Genomic DNA, 27,185 nt, shown 5'->3' with positions numbered 1-27,185 from the left:
TACATGATAACCTAATACCCCATCAAAACAAAATGAGATCAGCACATACTGCCTGAGTATAGCTATAAAAAATATAAAATGGAGAATCCCACTATTGAATTTGGGCACAATATTTTTTTGTAAAAAGACCATAAGAAACTTCCACAACAGGAAAAAGTTTTCGTTTGCCAGGCCCATACCTGGAACGGAGAGGTATGATTTAATTTCTTTTTGAGTTTCAAGACTATGTCCTCTTTAGCTTGGTTTCAGGCTTTAGACCCAAGAACCAATCCAATACCAACTCACTCATAGCATCAACTCTCACCATTCTGTGTGTCCACTCATTTGCTCATTTAAAAGTGTTTATTTATTGAGTGTTTACTATAGGAAGTTCTGCCTTCACAGAGATTTGGTATGGTAAGGGAGAGAGTTATTACATAAAGATTCACACTTGATTTTCAGGGGCTGACAACTGCTATGAGTAAATGAAGAGGGGCTCTAAGAGAGTCTAACAGAAACCCCAGCAGCTCAGGGGCGGTGGGGGGGGCGGTGCGGGGGGCAGAGAGGTGAGGGGAGGAGTGGCTCAGGAAGTCTTCTGAGAAGGGACTTGTCAGCTGAAGCCCAGAGGATGAGTGGGAGTTATTCTAAGCTGAGAGAGAGAAGGAGAGTTGTCCAGGGAGTGACCCACCTGCCAAGATCTTGAGTCAGGAAAGAATTACACACATTTAAGGAAGAGGAGGAAGACTACTGGGTCTGGAGACTGGTGACCAGGGGGAGAAGAGCAGGAAATGAAGATGGAGAAGGGTATAATGTAACCTCTGTAAGTAGTTTGGTTTTGCTTCTGGGTATACTGAGAAACTGTTTAAAGTTTTACATTTTAAGATCCCCTCCACCTATAGCATGAAGAATGGCTTGGTAAGGTAAGAGAGGGGGAAAAAAAAAGTCTAGTGGCTGCTGGGGTGTCCCACAGAGACATAGTAGCTTCAGTGGTCATGGCTTACATGGCTACCTGACAGCCAGTATGGTGACGCGGTAAAGAGTATGGATTTTGAAGTCAACGGGCATGGTTTCCCATTTATTTAGCAGTAGCACATTAGAAATCTCTGTGCCCCAATGTTATCCTCTATAAATTGGGATGAAATAGTTATATTAAAACATAATTTTCAAAAAAGCAAAATTGTGATCCATATAAATAAAAAAATGAGAACATGTCAATGTTTTTATTTAACTCCTAAATCATTAAGGGAACTAGTTGTCAAGTTTTACAGGTGAGGTAAACACAACACCAGGCAAGGTAGGCACAAGGCAAGATTTATTAAAGGCACTCTCCGGTGAAGTTTTGGGTCTCAAGAGAAGGAGAGCCAGGAAAGTCACGCCGGGAGGAGGTTGGCACTCTCAGGCGAGGTTCCACAACTTGGGAAGGGGGAGTCGGGCAAGTCACGCCAGGAGGGAGTCGGCAGGGTCTTTTATCGGGCCAAGGCAGGGCATGGGCTCACATCCATACATGGTAAGGTATTTGGTGATTGAAGGGTATGGGGGGGGGGGCGTCTTGATGCTCCTGTTTCCTGCATAGGTATTGGGTTACCTATGGAGACATGACCAAAAGGGCATACATCCTTTTGGCAGGAGAGTCAAGGGCTAAGAAAGGCGGGGGAGGCTGGAAGATGGCGGCCCAGCGGTCATTTCTATTGTTCCTCCTGCATTCTTGGAGCCTCGGACCCAACACTAGTGAATTGTTAAAACTTGTTCAAATGAGAATTGGATTTAGAAAGTCTGTATTTTCTACCTGACCAAAATCCTTTGCATTGACATGAACAGAAAAAAAATTTCCATCACTATGCATTGGAAACATTTGTGTCATCACAACTCTCTACAAGGAAACCTCTGTCTAGCCAAAGACAAAGCCTCATACTTCCATAGAATTAGACAACCTCCCACCCTGAAAGTCTCCAGGCAATGTCAACATTCCATTGAAAGGATCTCTTTTGCTCATTTCACAATGTTTCTGACAGTATCCATCTCCTAACAATGTTATAATGAGTTAATATATAGAAAGAGCTTAAAACACATCAGTAAACATTAGCCATTATTATTGTTGTTGTCATTGTTCTATCAAGATGGTGGTAGTGGAGACAGAAAAAAGTACATGAATTTCAAGATACATTTTTGAAGGAGAGTTGATAGAATTGGGGAACCATTTAGAAGCGAGGAGTTGGAAAAAATGAAGCATCAAGAGTTACTCTAACTGTGTACTCAAGCAATTAGATAGCGAATGGAATCATGTGCTGTGATGGAGAAGATTGGAAGAGGAGTAAGATACTGAGGAGGGAAATCAAGAGTTCCATTCTGGGTGTTTTTGGTTGGAGAAGCCTTTGAAATATCAAAGTAAAAGTGTCAGTCAGGAGAGAGAGCAATGTATAGTGTACAGAGCACGATACCTACTAGCTATGTGAATGACTACAATTTCCTCGTCCATCTAGTGATCATTAAATGAAAGTAAGAATAGTTCTTACCTGGTTGTCATTAGGATTTAACAGTTTTTTGTTTGTTTGGTTGGTTGGTCTTAAAGATTTTATTTATTTATTTGACAGAGATCACAAGTAGGCAGAGAGGCAGGTGGGGGGCGGGAGGAAGAAGACTCCCCGCTGCACAGAGAGCCTGATGTAGGGCTTGATCCCAGGACTCTGGGATCATGACCTGAGCCAAATGCAGAGGCGTTAACCCACTGAGCCACCCAGATGACCCGGATTTAACAGTTTTTATTTATAAAGCTCTTTGGGTAGTGTCTGGCACATAAGAATTGGATAAGTTTTTGATAAATAGATTAATTATTTCAAATTAGTGTTTACTCCTTTCAAAGAGTAAAATGGCTCCCAAACCCAAAACTTACATCCCCAAAAAAAGGAGGAGGAGGAGAAGAAGTGGTAGTAGTAGTGGTGGTGGTGGTGGTGGTGGTGGTGGTGGTGGTAGAAGTAGTTTGGGTATAAAGCTCAGGGAAAAAAAAAAGATACAGACTAAAGATAAAATACTTTGAAGTTGCCCACACATTGGTGGTGTATGAAACCAAGAATCACTGAACACATAAGAAGATAGCACCCAGCAGAGCTCCATGGCACAGCAACGTTTAGAGTTCAAGGACAGAAGGAAGACCTAGAAAAGGGGACGGAGAAGGAATTGACCAGAAAAGAAAGACAAGAGGTGATTGTCGCGTAAGTCAAGAGGATAAAATAATTCAAGAAAAAAGGTATGGTCAGCTGTGTGGGATGCCACAGGGAACAAGAGAGCTGAGCACACACTGGGAAGCGCCAACACTACAGGGCCAGGATTCTCAAAATCTGATGATTACCTGTCCTTCTGCTGGCTTTTCTCTTACAATTAAAGAACAAACTCCTGATAGCTGACAAGAGCCCTCCTTAATGAGACTCGTTCTCCTACCTTGCTGGGAACCATATGGAGGAAGAGAGGTCAGAACTGCAAGACGAGTGTGACAGAGTCCTCAAGGACATGGCTGTGGGCCTTGACAGAGCCCCTTAATCTCCCACATTTTGGAATTCTGAGAGAACTCTGATACCCCACCGCATTTCCTTCTAGTATAAAGTCTTTGAAAGGAGAATGTGCCCTTTAATCCAGCCAGGCTTTCTTCTCCCACTTCCAGCACTGAGCGCTTCTGCAGGAAAGTCATGGAGGCATTTTTGCAAAGGCCAGCTGCCTCTCACGGAACCCGAGAGGGCATCATTATCTTGAGAAAGTGAGGTCTGCTTCTTGGGAAAGACCACTAAATAGAGTTCTCCTGCTACTGCCTTAGTCTGTGTGGAATTGGGTCCTTCCTTCCTCTATCTAGCCATCTATCTCTTTCTTTTCTTTTCTTTTCTTTTTTTTTTTTTTTAAGATTTTATTTATTTATTTGACAGAGAGAAATTACAAGTATACTGAGAGGCAGGCAGAGAGAGAGAGAGAAGGAAGCAGGCTCCCTGCTGAGCAGAGAGCCCGATGCGGGACTCGATCCCAGGACCCTGAGATCATGACTTGAGCCGAAGGCAGCGGCTTAACCCACTGAGCCACCCAGGCGCCCATCTTTTCTTTTCTTTTCTTTTCTTTTCTTTCTTTTCTTTTCTTTTCTTTTCTTTTCTTTTCTTTTCCTTCCTCTCTCTCTCTCTTTCTATCTTTATTTCTCTCTTTCTTACCAGCCAGGAGCATCAGACGGGGCAGTGCCTACATTTTTTTCTCAAATAGATATATTGGTGTTTGATTCAAAATCCTCATTGTGTTCTGTTATTTCAATTTCTGGAATTGGTCTATGCTTGGATAGAATCACCTCCTAGTGATGAAAGACTCTCACTACCACATGTGATGCTTAAGGGTTTGAGGAGCTGATGAAAAAACAAGTGGTGCTATTGGATGTTTTGTGGAGTAATGTCCCAGACACCTTTGAAAAATTGTGCTTGGAGATTTTTTTTTTAAGATTTTATTTATTTATTTGATAGAGATCACAAGTAGGCAGAGAGGCAGGCAGAGAGAGATGGGGAAGCAGGCTCCCTGCTGAGCAGAGAGCCCGATGTGGTGCTTGATCCCAGGACCCTGAGATCATGACCTGAGCCAAAGGCAGAGGCTTTAACCCACTGAGCCACCCAGGTGCCCTTGTGCTTGGAGACTTTAATATGAGTTGCATAACTAGCAAGAATTACTTGCAGCTCCAGAGAGTTGTAAGCGAACAAAAGCAGTTGAGAAATATTTTCATAATTCCATATTCAGGTCAAGTATCCTTGACTAAAGATCTTTCACAATAAGTTAGATTGTTATTTATTTGGAATGATTTAGGTGTGGTTCTAAGTGAATGGAGAGGCCTATTTTGGATCAGTGTTCTCCCAAAACATTAATGCCCTAGCTATATCTTTAAAGAATCGTTTGTAGGCTGTCTTGGTGCTAAGGGTTTTACAATTAATTCTAAAATCCCTAAAGTGATTCAATTAGAGTTGCCTTCCCTTTGTAGGCTTCCAAAGGTTTTTGTTTGTTGATTTATTTTGGAGGGTTTTGAAAAAATCTTTTACTTTGAGAGACACTAAACCAAAAAAGTTAACTTGAGGTCTTTGATCTCACGTAAAATTGAGACTGATGAAAGAAGGTGTCTCTTGTTCCTTTTTCCAAGTTTCTGTCCCACCCAACAGCAATTTGTTTTGCTCAAGCTTCTAAATACCTCTTCAGGTCAGATGCCAAAAATGCCTAGCTTTGGTTTAGGAAACTGCACTTTCTCCTAAAGATTTTACTCCATGAATGGGGGGTTGCTCAGAACCAGGAGGAGAACAAACTTTTCAAAGCTAAAGAAAAAGAAGAAAGAAAAGAAGATTGCTTTCAAAATAGATGAGGCAATGTAGAAAAACTGCATCGTTACTAACAAAGTATGGTGACTGTTTTTGTCCCCAAATGATATATTTATGTAAAAGACTTTCTGGTTAATGTGGGGTAGAATTACTTATACAGTATTTTATTTTTCCAATATACTATTTTCCAGATCCTTCTGTAGCCACTAGCTAAATGATCAAATTTTACAACGGGTAAAAAGTCAGGATTTTCCTGCATTTATAAAATGAACATCTGTCCAAGATTTTGTCCAATTCATTAATTAAGGAGGGTATCAGGAAGATGTTCCAACCAATTCAAAGGACATTTCAAAGACCCATACATATTTAGGCAAATAAGATGTTGGAATGGATTGACAAGTGGATGCAAAATGGATCTGTCCACAAGACAGCAATTGCATTCCACTAGACACAATTAATCTGCAATTCTGTGGGCAAGAATGATTTGCATTTTCCATTTTCTATAATTTGCAGAGTGTAAAATAGTTCACAGTCAATACAAGATTGCAGTAACTAGGAAGGAGGCTTGACAGGGCACCCACTAACCTCTTAGGTCTGTGTTAAAGCCTTTTATCATTTTTCCTCCACTATTTAGTTCATTCCCTCCTCTCTTCTCACCCTGAGATCCTGCCACGACTCTCATAAAAGAAAGAGGATGAGGAAATCTGCAAAACCTATCAGATATCTAGCTGAAATATAATATCAAAAACTAAGCCAAAATTAAGTATTTTTTAAAAGATTTTATTTATTTGAGAAAGAGAGAGAAAGCATGAGAGGGAGGAAGGTCAGAGGGAGAAGCAGACTCCCCACTGAGCAGAAAGCACAATACAAGGCTTGATCCTGGGACTCTGGGAAAGTGACCTGAGCCGAAGGCAGACGTTTAACCGACTGAGCCACCCAGGTGCCCCTAAGTATTTCTCATGTGATTTCCTATAAGTTTAAGTTTGCGTTTTGAAGCTAGAGACTGAGTTGAGGCTGGTAGGAACATTACAATAACACCCCTATAAAATTATTCTTATTTTGAATAATACCAATGATTTTTTTTGAGGGGAGGGGGTGAGAGGGATGAGATTGCTGGGTGATGGACACTGGGGAGGGTATGTGCTATGGCAAGTGCTGTGAATTGTGCAAGACCGATGAATCACAGACCTGTACCCCTAAAACAAATAATACATTATATGTTAATTTTAAAAAACTAATTAAAAAAATAAACATGTATAGGAGAAAGGAGAGGAAAGTAAGAGGAGAAAAGATAAATAGGGGAGGCTGGCTGACTACATCAGGAGAGCACGCGACTCTTGATCTCAGGGTTGTGAGTTCAGGCCCCACACTGGGCATGGAGCCTACTTAAAAGAAAACAAAAAACAACTTAGTTATAGACCATGTGTGCATAACAGTGGAGCCGAACTCTGGCTAAGATCTGCAGTGACATGAGATTAATTAGCCAAGAGTGAGTGGTTTCTGTTTAGCACTGTATTAATAAAGCAATTGTTATTATTATTTTGGTCCCTGCTTCTGACTTCATAATAGCCACATATAAACTAAACCAGGTTGGGATTTTACAAGTGAATTTGATTATCACTGCTTTCTGTTTCATAAAAGGGACTATGGTAATAATTCCAATGAAAGGATAAGCTTTTTGTTCATGAAATGAGCAATTAGGCTTGCAAATTGAAGACCAGACAGAAACATAAATCATCTATTTACCAGGTTTCTTTTTTAATTTCCTGGGGATGGGAAGACTCCATGCAGAAATGCTATTGGTCTCCTCCCAAGTTCAAGCCCTTCTCTAAAAGAACTCGTTTATCCAGTCATTCTGCATTCATCCCCCAACAGTGCTGCTCACAAAAAGAACTTTAAAAGCACCCAAATTAAACTTCAATAGTAAGAGCTTTTTCATGAAATATTTGCTCATCAAAATGATTAAGAAAAAAAAAAAAACACACAAAACCCTACTGACTCCATTTTAAAGGTCCCACTTGAAGGATTCTGCTCAGCAAGTACCAGGCAAACCGAGTTTCCTAAGCCTTACACGGAGACCTCCAAGCTCATTTGCCTGCCCTCTACTTGACCTTGCTTCTTTCTACTTGTGGCCAGAAAGCTCCAGATAGTAAACACAGAGTTGGGAGATCTAGGGATGTGGGGGAGAGTTTCGTATGAAAAACAGTTATTATTCACTTGGCCATTTGCTCTATTAGATATTTTTCTTTTGAAATATGATCTCCTGCCTTCAACAAGAGAGAATATATTATATCATACAGTGCATGCACTGGAGAAATTAAGATGACTGCCAGAAGACAGCACCGCTTAAAAGCCAAATCATTTTTAATTGGTGTGAACTTGACAAAGACCTAAGGATAGTGGGTTGGGAGATAAGCCAGAAAGGCTATTTGACATTTGATAAGACTCTCGCTTGGGAGACATAAAATAGATGTTTATTGTTTTTGCTATTAACCCTAAAGGTCCAGATAATAAAAAAAAAAATAGACAAATGCCCATGTGTATGCCCCCTTCCACACACACACAATTTATTTTCATTGAAATGATGCTTCAAGATAAACAAGGTTCAAGCATTGCAATGAGTTCCTGAGGCTCCAGTAATGTGCCCTTTCTACTTCGTGTGCTTTTGGTATATATTCCTGGTCCTGAAATGAGACCAAACGCAAAGTGGGGGACATGATAGGCAACGAGAGCAGAGGGTTTGGTTTGTGAATCATTTATATTCCAGATTTCATCTGGGACTCACTTTGGAAGATTAAACGTGTATCAATTTAAATGCTTGTCATTCTTAGAAACTTCTATATGTGGAAAAGATGGGAACTAAGACTTAAAATGAGTTTGAAGATCATTTATGAATCTTGGTGTGTTTGGTATCTCTGCTAAAGTTCCTATAGCAGGAGTTGTGAAACTACAGCTGACAGGCCAAATTCAGACATTTCTACTACCATCCTCCCTCCGGCTTTTATAAATAAAGTTTTATTGGAACACAGCCACACCCATTTGCTTACATATTGCCTATAACTGTGTTCACAGCTTCTTGGCAGAGTTGAATCATTACAACAACAAAGACCCACAAACAGGGCCCACAGACTCTAAAATATTTTCTGTCTGGCCCTTTACAGAAAATGCTGGATGATCCTTGTTGTGTTGTTATAGTCTCTGAAGATGGCTGTTAGAGGTGACAGAACATTAATTCTTCCAGCATAGGAAAAGCTAATAGGGTGCAATGCTTTTTGAGATCTTGTCATTTTTTTAATTTAAAAATAAAATTCAGCACCACATTACTAAATAAGAAACATTATTCACACACTATTGTCAAGGTTGGCAGACCCTTCATTGGCTTTTTTGGGTTTTCTTACATACAAAATTGTTTAGTTTGCATTTTTCTTTGTCTACACGTGGGTTGTAACATCCAGTGCTTGTGTATTTGTCATAATTCTTATTCCAGGAGCCATACAGATATATGTGAATGTGTAAATGAGAAGGTTACAATTAGTTTGATGGCAGAGTTGGGTTTTATATTTATAAAAAGCTCCTACAGGTAACATTGTTTAAAGAGAAGGAGACTTTTTAATTTTTTAGGGTACTGTTTCCCCCCACCCAAGTTCTCTGGGTGCCAGAAGATAGATCAAGCATTCAAAGACAGGAGAGGGAGGTGACATTGTGATGAGAATTTCTTGGGAATAATTCTGGATGGCTCTTCCTCCCTCATCCACCTTCCAGACAAGTTTGTATGTGACCTTCATTCTCTCCTAGGGGATGGCTCTTCATGCATGCCTCAGACAGCGTGAGTTTTGGGGGGTCGGGGGAGTCTGGCTCTCCTGGCCAGCTCCAGGCACAGCCCAGGCTCAAGCCCAGGAAACATCTTTGTTATGATCCTTCCAATTTGAAAACTTGGATCAGTTTCGGGCTAGAACTTCTATTTCCCTAAACTAGATCTGAAACATTTGCACTTGCTAGGATTTAATGCTATTATCTTCTTATCGGTCCTTTTCGTTTTCTGCCAAAATCAAGGTTAGGAGACCAGGTTTGCATGCCTCCACAGCACGACTCTGTGAGAAAGCAGTAGGATCGTGGAAAAATAAAAACTTTTTATTCCAAAGTACTTTTTTCCAGATTATTATACTAACTTGAAAATGTTCATAGTTCCCTCTGGACATTTTTCCCTAGATACCTCTCAAGGTCTTTGCAGTCAAGGCCAGTGTTGATTAGTGAGAGGGAGTCTTTTTCGGGACCTTGGGTACTGTCCCACATTATAGAGGAACTCAGAGAAAAACCAAATTCTCACTAGAGTGGCTTCTCTGAGGGGTTGGGGGAGAGGAGGGCTGTCGACCAAACTTGTACGAATGCAGAATCTCTCGTTTACTGTGCCACGTCTGTGGATTTAAATTTGCAGCATGGCTTTTCTCTATGATATAAAAAGAATTGTAGTCCACACTAATTCAAAGAATGTGTGAGGAACAAGACTTTGCTCCATTCTTGGAAACTTACAAAAAAGAACCCCTTTCTATATATAAATAAATCTTGGGAAGCACATTGAGCCGAAAAGCAAAAGAAAGTTACAGAATATGAGATCCAGATCAGAAAAAAAAAAAGAAAAAAAGAAAAAGAAAAAAAAAACCCTCCTTAAATATCTCCAAGGGCTTATTTTGTGATACTTTTTAGGATCAGTATTAGTCTGCTATAAGAATAGCCAGCGTCTTGCAGAAGGCACAAGTGCTGGGATTTAGAGAGAGAGAGAGAGAGGAGGAAGCGCCGAGTCCCTGCTCTGAAGAGCTAGCTAGTATCACTGTGGGTGTGAAGCAGGGAGAAAGCAGGTGGTCTGTAGCTGGAATGTCTTCCAGCTGGGAGTTCATCTGACACCAAAAAAACCAATCCAGAAACGGTGGCAAATGAGCTCATGAACTAAACCAAAGCACCCATCGCAGGACAGGGCAGCAGAGCCCGGAGCCCATCCTGGGACAGCGCTGGGCCAGGGTGACAGGTGGGATGCTGGGCTCCGCAGCCCCCTGGCTCCCCCGCCTGGGGCTTCTCATCCTATCCTCTTGTTTGCTTGCCGGCTGCAGGTTCATCCCCGAATCCTGGTCGGCCTGCACGGTCACCTGCGGTGTGGGGACCCAGGTGCGAACCGTGAGGTGCCAGGTGCTGCTGTCTTTCTCTCAGTCGGTGGCTGACTTGCCTGCTGACGAATGTGAAGGGCCCAAGCCGGCATCCCAGCGTGCCTGTTATGCGGGACCGTGTCAGGGGGATGCTCCCGAGTTGAACCCCGAAGAGACGGACGGCCTGTTTGGGGTCCTGCAGGATTTGGACGAGCTGTATGACTGGGAATACGAAGGCTTCACCACGTGCTCCGAGTCATGCGGAGGAGGTAAGGAGGGGGCCTCTGGCCCAGAGCCCCACCATCTTCTTGTCTTTTCCCTTTCTCCGCTCTCCCTGCAAGAGACTGTGTCACGTGACCGCTTCTAGTCCAGGAAGGATGGGGGGGGTGGGGGCTTGTAAATGTAAGGCGCACTGAATGAAACACAGATGTAGTTCTCTTCGGGCCTGAGCGGCGCTCAGACTGTCCGCTGCGAGTGGCCAGCACAGCTCACGCTTTTGCTTTCAGTTGTCATTCTGATGTTTTGCAATATATCCCAGTGTATCTGACTGAGAGACTCGGTTGACGCTGACCTGGCAAGGCTCTCAGCACTCAGTGTTATTTATCTGTGTCCTTGCTTCAGTGCCTGTGGTATGGACCAAGGCCCAAGAGGACAAAACATTCTGCTCTTCCCCAGAACGGGGTAGAGTTCCCTGATGGATTCGGCTGATTTCCCGAAGCAGTATCTCTTTACAAAGGGAAAAAGGTATAGAAACCCACTTAACACCTTGGTTACCTGGGACCAGAAAGGACTTTAAAGGCTGACCCCTCTGCCATTTTACAGATGAGAAAACAAAGATCCAAAGAAGCTGAGTGACTTGAAACCACACACAGCTAGTGAATGACCCCTGGGATTAGGCCTGCTATTGATCTCTTTCTCTGTCTGGAATCAGCACAGCACACTTCTTAGGCACTTAGAGAATTCCTGAAGCTTGCCCCTTACGAATATTATTTAACGCATGTTAAATGTGTATCAACCTGGTCTTTAGGGGTATTCATCAATGATAATAGATTCAGTGATTCTTTATTTCAGGTGTCATAATGAGACTTGGGGTTGGAGGGGGAGAGGAAGGCATTTAAGTCAGCAATGAATTCTTCATGGTTACAATCTTTCTTACACTTCAGAAAATACATCATTTCATAATGCCACTGCCTCCCACGTCTACTCTCAAGAGAGATTCTGATAGGTGAGGAAATGCTGGATAATTTCCTGCCAGACGCCTCTCACTGGCTATCAGTAAAACCCTTTTGGCATGTTAAGATTCTGCATTGCCAGCAAAGTTTCTCAACCGGTATAAAAAAATATCAAAATTATTTTCCAAAACTGTTTTGTAAACCGTGACATTTTGGAAAGTCTTTTAAAAAGGCCTTTTGTCATTATTGAGAATGCACAAGTACTTGGGCCCAAAATGTTCACATGCACTTGAAAAGGAATGAATAGTGGAACAAGTACGTACTAGCAAAGAATCCATCTTCTCCATCAGATCTTTGAGCAAGCATTTAGTAGTTTTGACCTTGAGGTTCTTGTTTGTTTCTACTTCTTTCAATTTCAAACCGTGAAATTCTTAAGTGTTTTAATGGAGGGCCCTGTTATTTTTAAAACCTAAAATTTTCCATCTGATTCTGGAAGAGTTTCCTGGAACTCGGCTAATCTCTGTTCTTAAGGGGTTCTCCACACACACTGAGGACATCTTTTCTTCCATGGTCACAAAGGGAGAAGTGTTCAATAAAGCTTCGAGAATTCCCGAACCTGGGCAGGAACCGAGAAATCAGGTGGAAGGACCACAGCTGAATGCCCACAGTAGCTTCTTTCCAATAAAACGAGCGACTCAGGAGTTCAGGTGGTGTACTTTTATCCCCAATTTCCATGATCACCTGAATGGAACGATCATTATCTCTGGTCTAAAATGCCTGTGCTTTGGAAAAAATTTTTGACTTGTGGTCTCTCAGTTATGGTTCTCAGTTACAAGTCAAGCCTGGAATTTTACAAGCAAATGGAAAAACTAGACACAGTCATGGAATAATAAATATCCAGATTCCTTTATCTTTAAGATTCTAACCATTCTGCCGATCAACCAGGGGTATAAAACTTAAAGTGTAGAGAGCCTGCGGAATGTTTTTAATTTCAAATGTTTTCAGAAGATAACTGATTTGCATATAAGATTTAGATGGTTGATACACAATTGATCTCGGCCTGTAGGAACTGAGTGTTTTTGTATAACATAAATTGTACATCCTTTATATCCAAGGCAGGGTAAAGTTACTGAAATGTCTTATGTCTTTAACTGTCAACAACTTTGCACACTTACCTACACTTATGTAACTGTGCCAAGGTAATATATTTACACCTAAAATGTTAGAGTTGAAAATTCCAAAGTGGTGAAAATACGTTTGGGTTATCTGGCCCATATGATGCCCATATGCACTAAAAAATCATTTTGCTCCATGGGATATGTATATTTTTGAAGTCAGTGTTTGGCAGTAACATTGTATTATCAACTTTGATCTTTCACCAAAATCTAACCCATGAGGTTATATATATTTCTGATCATTCTTGCTGAAACCATGCAGGATTAACAGAGAGATTTTTAAATCAATTTTGGGTCGTAAGGCTGGTCGAGCTCATTTCATTGTCTTCCCTATCTCCGTAGCAGAAACTGGATAGACACAGAAGTAACCTTTCACCTAGCAGAGGTAGCAACCAGAAGGAACTAGTTAGTAATTTAGGCTGCAGTTGGTGGCTGTGTTTCCCCAAGCTGTCATCAAATATCATGGAACAATCATGCTGTTCTGGCAGATATAAACACCGCAAATCCCATTTTGTGGAAGATTGAGCCTAACCTGCTTGGATATGTGTCCCGCGTCCCACTATCATCTCCTTGTTATATTTGAATTTCCCATACGTGAGCTCATAGTTGTGGTCAAGGACAGTGGCTTTGAACCTGAACAGCTTTATTATATTGAACTCCTCGATGGTAAAATCAGCATTAAAATGAGCTGAGGGAAAACTTGAAACCACTTCAGCAAGAGTGAAAGGTGAAGTCTTTACCTGCCGCTCCCCTTCCTTATGAGTCCTCTCTCCTTTGATTCTGTCAAGAAAGGAAAACTCAAAAATCGTGAAGTACGGTACTTAAACATGTGCTCTGTGTTGGTTTAAAATGTCCTCCTAAGTGCAAATCCTAGCCTGTTTGGAAAGAATATGCACTCGATGAGCTAACTTCTCACATCCTGGCCCCACTCCACTGGGCCAACTATGCTTTGACCTCACAGGTGAGGTCTCCACACACCCTCCCTCTTGCAACTTCCCATACTCCCACACTCCCCAGCTCCCTCCCTCCATGCGCCTTCCCCAAGGCGTCCTATGCTTAGAATGCCCTGCCCTTGAGGCATTTTGTTCATCATGCCACAAAAATGTATTGTGTGTTGACCACAGGGCTGGTCCCAGATACTCCTTACTTATGACAGAACTCTGTCCTTAGCTTCCCTCAGCACCCCAGGCCCCGCCTAAGAATGCCTAGGCAACTGGCCGCTATGGCAATGGCCATTTAACACGGTGTCAGAGGCCTAGTATTTTGTTTTATAATATGTTAGATTCGAATTTAGTAACTCTCGAAGGCCACTTAATCTTGGCACTGAACCACCTCGGAGGTGATTTTTCTCTTGAGCTAGGATTTACTCGTTTGGGATAATAAAACTTCGTGTTCCATATATCTAAGAGAGGACTATACTGAAGTCCTTCTAGAAACTTTAGTCCTTGCGACACTTGTTCTGTGCAGTCTGAGAAGGACCTAAGTGCTATGAACTAGGGATCCACAAAATAGAAACAGAGCACCTCCCTCACCCATCCCACACCTGAAGCACTTTCCAGTGGGGCAGATGACAAGAGCTGTGATCACTTCCTGCTGACATCATCGACTCCATTTCATGGTGCTCAGTAGCAGAAAAAAACAATCTATTTTAGAGCAATGTCTATAATCTCTTGAATATTACCCAGCAGGCAAATGAATCGAAAACTTAATTTCTTTTTTTTTTTTAAGATTTTATTTATTTATTTGAGAGAGAGAGAAGGAACACAAGCAGGGGGAGTGAGAGAGGGAGAAACAGATTCCCTGCTGACCAGAGAGCCTGACTCAGGGCTGGATCCCAGGACCCTGAGACCATGACCTGACCCAAAGGCAGACGCTTATCGACTCAGCCACCCAGGTGCCCCCAGAACTTAATTTCTGATAAAACCACAGCTTTAGATTCTGGATGGAAGAGTTCGCTTCATCCAGCACCTTGTCGTCATTACCTTAACAATGCCAGACTATTCCAGAGGGAAGTATCAGTGATGATTTCAACAATTTCTTGTGAAATGTTTTGCTATATCATCATACCATAAATTTCAGATGGCTCATCCCAGCTGCAACCTAGAGAGCAACACCCTGTTGCCAGCATTACAGAATATGATGGGGTAGCTTGAATGTCTAGTATAAATCGCAAATGCTCCACCCTGACCTGGCCATGATATATTTAAATTAAACTTTGAAACTCATAAAAAAACTTAGAAAGAAGAAAATTTACATTTATGGCCTCAAGGTAAATACTGTGACTGATTTTTTAAAATATTTTATTTGTCAGACATCTGGGAAGAAAGAAAGGTGATTCAGATTCTGGCTTTCAAATGTCACTTTTTAGGGTGCCTGGGTGGCTCAGTCCATTAAGAGTCTGCCTTCGGCTCAGGTCTTGATCCCAGGGCCCTAGGATCGAGCCCCATGTTGGGCTTCCTGCTCCTGAGGCAGCCTACTTCTCCCTCTGCTTCTGCTCCTCTCTCTCTCTCTCTCCTGAATAAATAAAGTCTTTAGAATGTCACTTTTTAAATTATAGTCTTGCTGAGTGACCTTGAAGCATTAGGATATTGATTGGAGCAATAACTCCTTGGAGAAGCATTGAGTAGATGGGAGAAAAGAAGCAACAGGGCTAACAAGTGTATGGCAGTCATACTCTATTAGGTACTAACTGATATAGTAAGACAAATAAGAACAAGAAAATGTATATTTATATATAAAACTAATTATGTGTCTTGTCACATACTTTACCAAAATCACATAAAATATTTAGCTCCAGATAGATATACTTAGATGCACATATCTTTACACAGCTGTGTGTGACTGAAAGCAGACTATCAACACTGTGCCGTCTCGCCTCTTCCTTACACTGACTTTGCTGAAATGATCTCAGACAGATGTCTAGGTTATTCCCAAAGATCTCCGGCAGATGTAAGCAGCCTTTTAGGATTTTTAAGTGTGAGCGCTGTCATTAAAAGCTCCAGCACTAAGCCACTGCCTTGCCATGTATCAACTTCATGACCTTAGCAAGTCTTTCCACCTTCCTAAGCCTCAGTTTCCTTATCTGTCAAATAGTACAAAAATAGTGCTTACCTCATGGGGTTGTTGAGAGAATTGCAGGGCGCGGGTCACGCTGTCAGCATTTGGCACCTGGCTCATAATGTACAACCCATGGACTTCAACTCTTTTTATGACTATGGGCCCCAGAATGAAATGTCTCGTCATTATTATACCCAGCTAAATGTTTCCTTGCTCCATGAACATTTCTATAAGGGGTCCTGCATACCACCTGGAAAGACTCACCAGTAACCCTGTGCCTGTCCCAGCTCAAACTCCTGCTTTCCTAGCTCTGTGTCAGAGACATGCAAGTGTCAGTGAGAACATCGTTTCCCACAGATGTAGAAAAGATTGTGTTTCATGCGTATAGTCATTGTGCTCCTAGTTCTCTTTTTTTGTTCCAATTTCCAAAGCTGTCCCCGTCACTAAAGAAACGAACCAGATCCAAAGGCAACCAACAAAGACTGGAGCCTCCAGTGCAAGGCCCCAAGAGAACAGCCGTTTACAGAATATTGGATATTAAAACTCAGCTCTTAGCCTCCCTTCCAAATACAACCATCTCCGGTTGATTTAAAATACAACATGTAAAGGTCTTGGGTCATTTTTTTTTTCTCACCCTCCTCTCCTTCTGCATTAAATTATCACTTCTCAGCTTTGGCAGCCATATAACTTTGGTGGCATTTTCCTAAAGCATTTCATGAGTCCTGGTGCAAGCTCTCCCATGACAGATGTAGGCCTCCTCAAGGGGCATGTTTACAGATGCCATAGCTCACGAGTACTTTCTCCGCGATGGAGCAACGCCTGACGAGATGGGCAGCTCCGGGGTTCATGCTGCAATCTCTGACATGCAGCCAGAGTCTAACCATCACAGAGGCCTCCCACCAGCTGCCTGTCCACACTTCATAATCCCACTCACGCCCACTCTGGCCTGACAGTGTGATTCGTGTGCAGGTGTCCAGGAGGCTGTGGTGAGCTGCCTGAACAAGCAGACAAGGGAGCCTGCTGATGAGAACCTGTGTGTGACCAGCCGCCGTCCCCCACGACTCCTCAAGTCCTGCGGTCTGGAGCCCTGCCCGGCCAGGTAAGGGGGCACTACGTCTACCCTGCCACCCAGCAGCACGTTCCAAGGGAGGTGCTGTCCATGGGCAAGACCAGAATGCTTATTCAAAACCCAGTGTTTTGAAAACCAATTAGCATCAGTTCAAACTTTTAGTCAAATCCACTTAAATGTAATTGAAAGCAGGGCTTTGGAACTCCAGCCCCATGGTCAGGCTCAGTGTCCAGAAGGCTCTGTGCACTGAAATGAGTCCCATGGCGTGACTGGAACGTGCACGTGCCACACTGCCAATGTCTCCCAAAGGGGATGGGATGCAACTGCAGGCTTCAGGGTCTCTGCCACTTTCAGGCTAGCTCGCAAGCCTAAAACACCATGGTGATGGATTGGCTCACGGGTTGCCGGGCGCAAGAAACTGGAATGACTGGGTGGTATAATGGATCCACCGTGAAATCTGTATGCACACAGCATGCAGATTCATTATAGCACGCTCTCCAGTGTATGTGTGTCATTCTGCATGCATAAAATCAATTAGAGCATTTCATTGGTCGGTCCTGCCTGGGTCTCCTTTTTACCCAACCTTGAGTCTTAGCTAATCAATCCAATCACTGGTTTAGTCCACACAATTTTATGCTGTCTTGAGAGACTAGCCTGCAGATACTTCTTTGGAACAAATCTCTGTGGAAGCTAAACCATGTTATCGATGATTCTGGTTTCAAAGGGAGAGGTTTCAAGAACCAGAGCCAGACTTTCAAGTCTGCTGATGGGATGAAGACTGTTATAAGATAAGATGTGACCTTATCTTATGAAATGAAAGGGAATGCTGTTTCAGAACGATATTTCTTCTATTTCTGCAAAGTAACACAGAAGAAGTCATGTGTTGCCTTCAGGAACTGACAATAATTTGCAGATGTGGCTTATTTCTCAGTCAACAAAATGCCTTCCTTTGACACTTAAAGGATACAGACTGCAGGCCAGATCAGGGTACTTCTACTGGTCACCAAGATGCCCCATATATTGATCTGAATGGCAGGCTTGGTGTCCCATTCTGACCCAGAAAGGAGGAGAGCCACTGGGGCCATCTTCTCCATGACATCCAGAAAAGCCATCAGCCAGTAAAATAGAGTCACAGGCTAGATCCAGAAAAAACTAGATCCAGTGCCCAGAATCCTGAGAAACCTCTTTCCTATCCATTTCACCTGGTCCCACATCTCCAACTAACCTCACCATTCTCCAGTTGGGCAGACCTAACTGCCCAGGCAAGGGATACGAACCCCTTCTGTTTGACTCCATTCTCCCCAGATCAGAAAAAGCCGAGTGGTTTTGGCATGGGCAGCCTATAAGGGCCTTGCATAGGGGGTCCAGAGGTTTTCCTCTGAGCTTCATCACCCACTAGCTGTGTGGCATTGGGCAAGATGGCTGCCCTTTCTGTTTCCACATGTGCAAAACGAACAGGCTGTGTCTGAGGTCACCACATCCTGCTCAAATATCCCATGACTCTTTGTTAATCTATAGGCAGACCCAGCGGACAGCTACTGCCGTGGGCTGATAATTGATGTCATTTCTGTTCCGCTTTTTTACTGTCACTTTAAAAACAAGCCTAAGTGTCTAACCACATTCTGGGGTTGTAATGACATCCACATGCGGTGATGGGCTGAGAAGTCAGCACCCAGGACCAGCTGAAGATCTTGTGGGATTTGCAGCCACTAAACCCAGTCCTTCCCGGGCAGCAGAAGGGATAGGACACAAGGTGTTACTTCCCATCCTCAAAGTACTGACCACGGTTAAATTAGATGAGCTTAATTTACTCTATGACCTTTATACTGACTCCAAGACAAGAACTCTTGTTAGGCTAAACTTTATTACATTTGCTCCAGATAAACGCAGTGCTTTGATCTCCCACCAGCCAACTGTCAGACTGACACGCAAGACCTCTCCTACAAGGCACAGCCAGGGGTTTCTTGGGCGAACCATCCACAGCTGAGTGTGTGTAGACTGATGCTAATTAAAACAACAGAGAGGGCCAATGGACAGTGGCCTGAGATGACTCACTCTCTTCATCTCGTGTTAAAGAGCCAAAATCAGATTTTCATCTTAAAAGTGAGAGATGAATGGAGGTGCATCCCCTATATTGGTATGATGCTGGGGGAAAGCCATCTCTCATTCAGAAAGTAGGTATGAGATGTACACAGAAGGGAAAAATGGGTTTGGTAGGGACATAAGAGTGCGTCGTTTTTCTAAGCACCTAGAAGGTTCCATGGTTAGTAATTTAAATCTTTAATTCACAGTTCTTATTGTGTACAGATGAGTGTATCCTGCACATTTTAGGATGTCCTCTGGTGGGCTCTTGGTCTGTATTGATATCCATGTGTTCAGAACACCATAGCATTTTCGCTGGGACAAACAGAAATTATGTTTCTAGTCTTGGTCACTACGTATATGTCTCTGAGAGGCGGCTGCTGGTTAAGAGCTGAGGCTTTCCCAGACAGTCGTCAGGGAGCCACTTTTCCTCTCATGTGTGATCAGAGTTCTCCAATCACATGAAGAATGCCATAGGCCCAGAGGGCATGTGCCATCTGGGCTATCTTTCTAAGATTAAATGTACCTTCTCCTGACTTTAACTCTGTGTGGATGACTGGGCTGGTATCAGAAGCGTGTGTCCAACTTTCTCCAGGATTAGACAGATACAGTCTTCCACCCAGCTCTCCACAGCAACTAGGGTATTTTCAAGATGGAGGTATTCTGATTGTTCCAATGTGTGTGTGTGTGTGTGTGTGTGTTTGTGTGTGCATGCGCGTGGGCACACGTCTGCTTGAACATGCATGAACATGGACTGCCTCCATTTCTAAGGCACTTTAAAAAATCGTATTTACCTGTTGAAGAGGACTATATTTTAAAGTCATCCCTATCAGTTCTAAGTCCAAATCCTCCTCTCTGTGGAACGAGTTGCTGACATAATGTTTGACACCTGGCAGGTGCTTATTAAGTGTTTATTGAATACATGAGCATAACAGACTGGACCACATGTATAAGGAGTAATATTTAGATCCAAGTATTAAGATAGCTGGGAAGACACCAGTGTTCTGTCTCCTGTTCATCGACCTACCCCCTCTCTTCTACCCACCAGATGATGCTGAAAGTGCCATTATTAGAGTCCCTTCTATAACTTTAAGGCTTTAAATACCAATTGAAAATATAAATAGACTTGGGAAAAGTAATCCTTTATGTTAGCAGCCATGGACAGCAAAGTCTTTCCAAAATAAGAGTAAGTGGGCAAAGTCTAATGGAGGAGAGAGTGGACATAACGGAGGTTGAATGAATTGTGAGCATTACCCAGGGAGCAGTTTGTTGGGAGAGAGGGAAAGTAGAATATTTCCATTAACAACCTTGCCTAAATTGGCAAGAAGGAAATAGGACCATTTTTACTCATGATCTGACAAGAATATTGCATCAACATTGAGAGCAAAGAGGCTATAATTACAAGGAAGAAAAATTATTTTGGTTACCTTTTCCACCATCTGAGTAATTTGTGTCTAGAAGCCCCTCCATCTTGTTCACCTTCATGGGTGGGTTTGACCAGTTTACAGGAGAAATGCCCCAAAAGGAACTAAAATCCATCATTAGGAAAGAGGTTGGCCTCCTTTTCCCAATAAGAAAGCTTTCTGAATATTATAATTATGCAAGTCACTTTACATGAATATTCTCATTCTTTAAAAGTCAAGCGTAGCAGAAGTAATCAAGGAAGAAAGACATATGTCTCCTTTTCACCACCATGCCCTTCAGTTCCAGAACCTTCTTCTCCCCAGAGATAACCAGTTAGTGATTTGGTACATATCTTTCCAGACCCTTTTCTATGAATATATATGCATATATGAACATGAACAGATACATACGGTTTTCTTCCCTTTGGATCTTATTATATATATTTCTTGACAACTTGATTTTTCTGTCCCATCCATGAGACCACTAAAATAAAAACTAGAAGATGGAGTTTGACCTGTATTCAGACATGCTCCATTATGTTTAGCTACATGACCTTTAAGAGCTTCTATACCTTTTTAGACCCTCAGATTCTTTATCTCTAAGATAAGATCATATTAAGAACTCAGAAAAATTCTCTTTTTATTCTCTTTCATTTATTGGCAAGATATACTTGTAGTTTGAAATAAAACATCATTTTTTTTTAAATTTCAGGACTTAAATTTGATTAGATTTTCTCTCTTATTCAACTAAGTCTTAATAACTAAGTTTTACTGGCCATCTTCCTGGTTTATACTAGCAATGACATGAACAGTCCAAGGAAAGCCAGAAAGCACTAGCTTTAAAAAAAAAAAAAAGAGAGAGAGAGAGAGAGAGAGCATGACTGTTATTAATTATAAGCATTTGATAGCTTGGCCAGTGTGTGTTGAAAAGATTTGGTAAACGTATGTGGAGGAGGGGAAAGAAATAAGCAATGAAAGCCAGATGGCTGAAAATGAAGGAAATTCCAGGCAATTTCTGCAGCTTTGTTCTAACATACTTTTTAAACTAAACTTTTATTTCTGTGCAACAGAGAACAGCTGAGTGGTGCAGAATAGATAAACAGTGAAGGGAGAAAAAAAGCCCATAATTCCAGGAACAGGACTTGGTTTCTGCCCCTTGCCCCAACCCCGGTCTCTTTTCTCAGACCTGGGGTTGTTCCTCGAACCAGCAAGAACTATAAAAGAAGTTTGAGAATCCCTATCTGAGACGAGAGAGTTAAGAAAAACGTCTTAAAGGTCACAGAGTCTCCTCTTTAAAAGCAAACTTCAGAATGCCTGTTTTATTATACACTAACAAAATCCATGCGTACTAGCAGCAAATGATTTCCAATTTCTAATTTTCTTTTATATTGGCCGAAAATGGCTAGAGCAGAAGGTGTTGCCTTTTTTACACGACAGTGTTTTAATTTATTTGATGGGGCTTTCAAAGTTTTGCAGGCACCTTCCCCTTTGACAACTTGTTTTAAGGGTTACTGTTTCAACATGCTCTCCAAATATCGGTTTATCTTCTGCTGTGTTCCCAAAGTTTCCATATGCTGCCTTTTGGCTCTGTCCATACCAACTTGTAAGCACTTAAAGCAAAAGCACACCAAAGCTCACTGGCGTCCACAGAAATTGAGTCCAGATTTGGAGGCCATATTCAGGCGCCTTTGGAGAGTTAGTCCTATTACTATCGTCATCCTCATTGGTAACTCCAGATGCATAATTACACCGTCTCTCTCTTTTCTTCCACTGATGGACAAGTTACAACAGAGGAACCTGCCAAGACCTGTTTCTTTACTATTGGACCTGACTGGCCCAATGGCAGCCTCGGTTATTTCTCTCCCCAGGAATGTGTTGGCCTAGTGATCAGAATCATTCCCAGCAGCATTTTGACATCAACAAGGATAAACGTCATATGTATGCTTGCCTTGGGGCTTCAGTCTCCGTTTCCATGGTTACATATCACCGGTTATATCAACCTCCAACCTCCATGAAATTAGCTTTGATGGTATTAGAAACTGTTTTGCGTGCAGAGATTTAGTGCGTGAATCTGGGCTAAAAATTGAGGGATCAAATCTACCTTCCCATCATGTCACCTGAAAGCACAAATGACTCATTCTAAAAAGATAGAAAGATCAGCTTTAGGAAAATCCTTTCAATTAAGTCCTAAAAGGGAAGCTTTCCTGGTTTCTTAACATCTCTCTAATTGGACAGCCCTTCAGACCTCATGGTTCTGCTGGGTTCTGGGAAAGTCCTTATACAGGCCATTGATTGAGGTTAGCCATCTGCACACACACACACACACACACACACACACAGGGCAGAAAATGTTTTAGATCTCAATTTAGTAAAATGAACATGCACTAGGCTTCTTCAGGTCCTATAGTCTGCTTGTATTTGGATCTCAGAAATGACTAGAAGACAAAATCTGTCACTGGCTCGTGGAGGAGAAAGATTTCAAAACAGTAACTGCTGTGAAGGAGGCAAGCACAGCGTTCTGTGGGAGCATAAGGCTGAGGGAAGACTTCCTGGAGGAGGCAACACCTGTGCTGAATCGTAAGGAATAAGTAGGAGTTGCCTAACGCAGAGAAGAGAGAAGAGAGACGTTGCAGGCAGAAGGAAAGCATGAATAGGAAGGAAGGGCAAGAGTGGAAGCTGGTATTAGAGGGTAGGCAGGGGCCAGATCCAGGATCGCCTGATAGGGCAGGTTAAGTTTTTCAGGCTTTAAGTCCTAGAGGTAATGGAGAGCCATTGGAGGGAGTTACGCAAGGAGAGCAGAATAGTCAGATGCGCTTAGAGAAAAATTCTGTGGGGCTGCTCATCCAACAGAATGGTGGCTATCTTGGATTTTATGATCAGCACCTGCACTTTTTCTCCTGTAGAGAAACAAAGAGTATGCTCTATGTGAGCCACACTGTCACATTTTCCCTGAGAGTAATAATGACCTCTTGCCTGGGATATGTGAGCATTTTCCTGTGCTCTCAAAATCAAGCCAGTGTGGTGTGGACTCAGCCTGTCCACCTGGCAGAAAGATAGAGCCCCGGGCAAGGGTATCATGAAGGAGGAAATGAGAGGAGCAGCTGGATAATCCGTAGGTCCTTCGAGATCTAGCATTGTGTGATTCTTCGAAGGTAATCATAATTATCCAGAGAACTGAAGCTTTCCAGGAACAAAAAAGTGAATTATAGTAGGAAAACACCTTGAGTCAAATTTAAGTTTGAAGATAAAGCCTCTTTGTTAGTCAAAAAAAAAAAAAAAAAAAAGGAATTGGACTTAACTGTAAATTAAGGAGCCATGAGAAGTCTATAGGAAAGAAGACTTACATTTCCACAAGAAAAATGTAGGCAAGTGCAACCAGGCAACAAAGATGGCTGAACACTGAATTGATGAGCATTTTTAAAATATTGCAGCGATGTTTGTCCATGTGTAAAAGAACAAAGTATTCTGCCTCCTTCGGTTTAGAATTTTATAGTGCCCTTCAAGATAACTAGAATTTCTCTTCATTCAACCTCCATTAAACAAATCTATTGAATACCTATTTTGTGCTGGGTGTTGTGTTGAGGATACAGTGATGAAAACACCCACCCTGTTCCCTGAAGCAGAGTTAGGGGAATGGTCCTGAAGAACCCATTGTGTACTTCTTCTTTTTTTTTTTAAGGTTTTATTTATTTATTTGACAGACAGAGATCACATGTAGGCAGAGAGATAGGTAGAGAGAGATGGGGAAGCAGGCTCCCTGCTGAGCAAAGAGCCGGATGTGGGGCTCGATGCGGGGCTCGATCCCAGGATCCTGAGATCATGACCTGAGCTGAAGGCAGAGACTTAACCCACTGAGCCACCCATTGTGTACTTCTTATCATGGCTACTTTCAAGTGCTCCTTCTAAAGATGGTCATTAAACTAACCTCCTCCCATGTTCTTCACTGCTCCAAGAGCTGACGTATCTGAATCAGTCATCAATCCCGTTGCGTGTAAGACCATGAGAATGGAAATATCACCACCTGATAGCTCCCTGTTGTAGATATGGTGATGAAACACTGGAGTTTCACAGTTCACAAACCTTCCAGCTTACAAATCAATCAACAGCTGTAGAGTGGAAACTCCCAAAGTAAATCTTTTTTCACTTTTTTTTTTTTTTTTGCCTTTTCTTATAAACCAGTGTTTCTAAAGTCTGAAGTAATAATTTAAGGGCAAGCAATAATTTGGCCAACACTTGAATTGAGAATTATTGCTGCCTAAGTGTACCTGATGCCTTCTTTGGAAACTTTGAATGAAGGCCTCATGTGCAATTTGAGATGGAGGGCTTTTCTGTGACCTTAGCATTAGAAATCTGCTATGTTATTATATTCCTTAAACTTGGAAAACAAAGAAGTAAGAAAAAGACTTAAGAAAGAGATAGAGAAAAAAAAACAAAAAAACAAAAGAAAGAGATAGAGCGGGGCGCCTGGGTGGCTCAGTTGGTTAAAGCCTCTGCCTTCTCCTTCAGACTGAGAAGGAGAATGCCCTGATTTGTGCCCAATACACCTGGAGGTTACAGTTGAGAAACAGTTCATCCTCCTGAAAACCTTTTTCTTGTCATGGCACCAGCCCAAGGTCAGGCAGTTAGGTTATCTGCCACGGTCTGTCACAGAGCAGAGCCCAGCCAACTTTCCTGTGGTGAATCATTGTTCTTCTTTCAAACCTGTCTTTACCATTCCTTTTTTTCTTCATCATTTTGTCTAATTATCCTTACTAAAGCTTCAGGGAATTTCTGTATTTGTGTTAGTGACACACTGAAGCTTAGAATGATTGCCTTTGGATTAACAAAGCTCTCAGACCCACCAGATGCTCCTTGGTTTCTCATGGAGCTTTTTATTTCACTTACTGAGCGACTATCCACAGGCCGTCAGCTGCATGCTAGAACAGCTGGATGTGGTGTGTTCTTTGTACACTGGGTCCTCAGTGGGTGGGTCCTCAGTGGGTGGACGTAACTGCCTTCCTAGCTGGCCAGAGAGAGTGCCTCAGGTGATTCAAAGATCTGAAAATGGCCTCCTACCCTGATTGCCTCAAATCTGACACTTATTCAGCTATCTTGATGGTGTGAAATAACAAAGCCATGGTTTGCTTTGATGGTGTACATGCCTCTGGGAGAGGTAGCTCATAATCATCTTAGCATAATTTTTTTTTAATCTTTCCTAAGAAGACTCTTGGTACCCAGGGAACTTGACTTCTGGATAAGAACTAAAAGGAAACTTGGTGACGCCAAAACCCAATATTTCCTACCAGGAAGAGGAAGACTGCCTGGAATAAGGGAGAAATCATAGGTTTTGAGATCAGACAGATGTTGGCCTCCTCGTTTGCTTTGTGGTGTTAGGCTGGTTACTTTAACCTCTCTAAGCTTGGTTTGTCCTTAACTGTAAAACAAAGATCATTGTCCAAACCACAGACAGGGCTTGTAGGATGATCATATGTGTAAAACACTCAGCCAGTTCCTATGTCATGTAATAGAGACACTCAAAAAAGACAGGAGTCTTCTATCCCTCTTAAATCTCTATGCAGGAAACCGTACAATGTACGAAAGTCTTTGTATTCATTTTATAGTTGTTATAGTTTATTCCTAAACTTTCTTAACCAGCAAGCCTAGGAGCAGAGTAATGGGGAGGGTATAGATAGAACCTAGCTTCAAGCTGAGTTTCTTCAGTGGCTCTGGAACAAGAAGCAGAGAAGCTGGTTCTCATGGATTCCATCAAGCCTACCAAAGGCAGCAGCTGTTCATTTAACTTGAACACCCAATCCAGTAAGGTATGTTTTTTCTAAGAATGGTAACGGGATGATGAAGTGGGAGCAGGGAAGATAGAGGCTAAATATTCATAAAAGTTAATGTTCTGTATGATATTGTTATTGAAAGCAAGTCAGGCCCATGGGCAAGGGAGGTGTGAGTCCTAGAAATGAGCAGCTGTGTCCTTATGGTTGGAAAAGCCTTTAATGAGTCAGGAAGAAATCAGGAAGCTTGTATAAATGATGTTATTTCTAACCAGTTGTCTCTTCAAATACTTGTGGGAGAGGGAAGAAATAGAAGAAGAAAGAAAACTTAAAAAAAAAATTGAAGAAAAGAAGTAAAATCCAACCCAGGGTACAGATAAGGTGTAGGGCATCTTGTGCCCACATCCTTGCTAACTTTCCCAGACCATCTTTGAGCAATGTAGGCTTTCCTGAACAGCTTCCATTTTGGGGAGCTTACAATATACCAGACACTGTTCTTCACTTTACATACATTACTTTGTTTAATTTTCTGCATGGTTTTGATTACTCTTCCTAACCTAACTTTACACCCGAGGAGACTGAGTCTTAAGAAGGATTATTTAACTAGCAGGTAGCAGGTTCAGATTTGGAACATGTTTATTTCCAGAGCCATTACTAAAGAACTTGTGGTTGGGTCCTTGCCTGTATTCATGATGTTTCTACATCCTCCATCCTGTCCTTCCATCCCTCCGTCCATCCCTTTAGCCACACCTCCCTCCCTCCATCCATCCTTCCCCTACCCTATTCTACACATGGGAAGTACACAGTGAAAAGAACCAGTCCTCTTTTCCCATAGGAGGTTATAACCTAGTGAAGAGCATCCAAAGAAGTTAAGAGGCTCTTCTTTCTTTAACTCCAGCAGATAACCTTCATCTCATACTCTCAATTACTAAGGGTAGAAGTAGACTCGCTAGTGCTTAAGGGACAGCAAAAACTTTATTACAGCACACACTTCTTGGGGCAAAGCCAATATATAGAAAATAAAACAAGC

The 27,185-nt window shown here is 42.2% G+C and overlaps 1 protein-coding gene across 3 annotated transcripts in view; it reads left to right on the top strand.

Annotated features, from left to right (window-relative positions):
- The window catches only part of ADAMTSL1 (ADAMTS like 1), a 920,800-nt gene that overhangs the window by 720,899 nt on the left and 172,716 nt on the right, over nucleotides 1–27,185 (top strand). For all 3 annotated transcript variants that reach the window (XM_032306889.1, XM_032306886.1, XM_032306887.1), the window contains 2 exons: nucleotides 10,403–10,704; nucleotides 16,809–16,938. In XM_032306889.1, coding sequence (XP_032162780.1) covers nucleotides 10,403–10,704; nucleotides 16,809–16,938 — 432 coding nt within the window. The remainder of the gene's footprint in view (nucleotides 1–10,402; nucleotides 10,705–16,808; nucleotides 16,939–27,185) is intronic.

Source organism: Mustela erminea, chromosome 12, assembly GCF_009829155.1.
Source record: "Mustela erminea isolate mMusErm1 chromosome 12, mMusErm1.Pri, whole genome shotgun sequence".
NCBI classification, from domain to species: Eukaryota; Metazoa; Chordata; class Mammalia; order Carnivora; family Mustelidae; genus Mustela; species Mustela erminea.
This window is presented reverse-complemented; position numbering and strand designations above follow the sequence as displayed.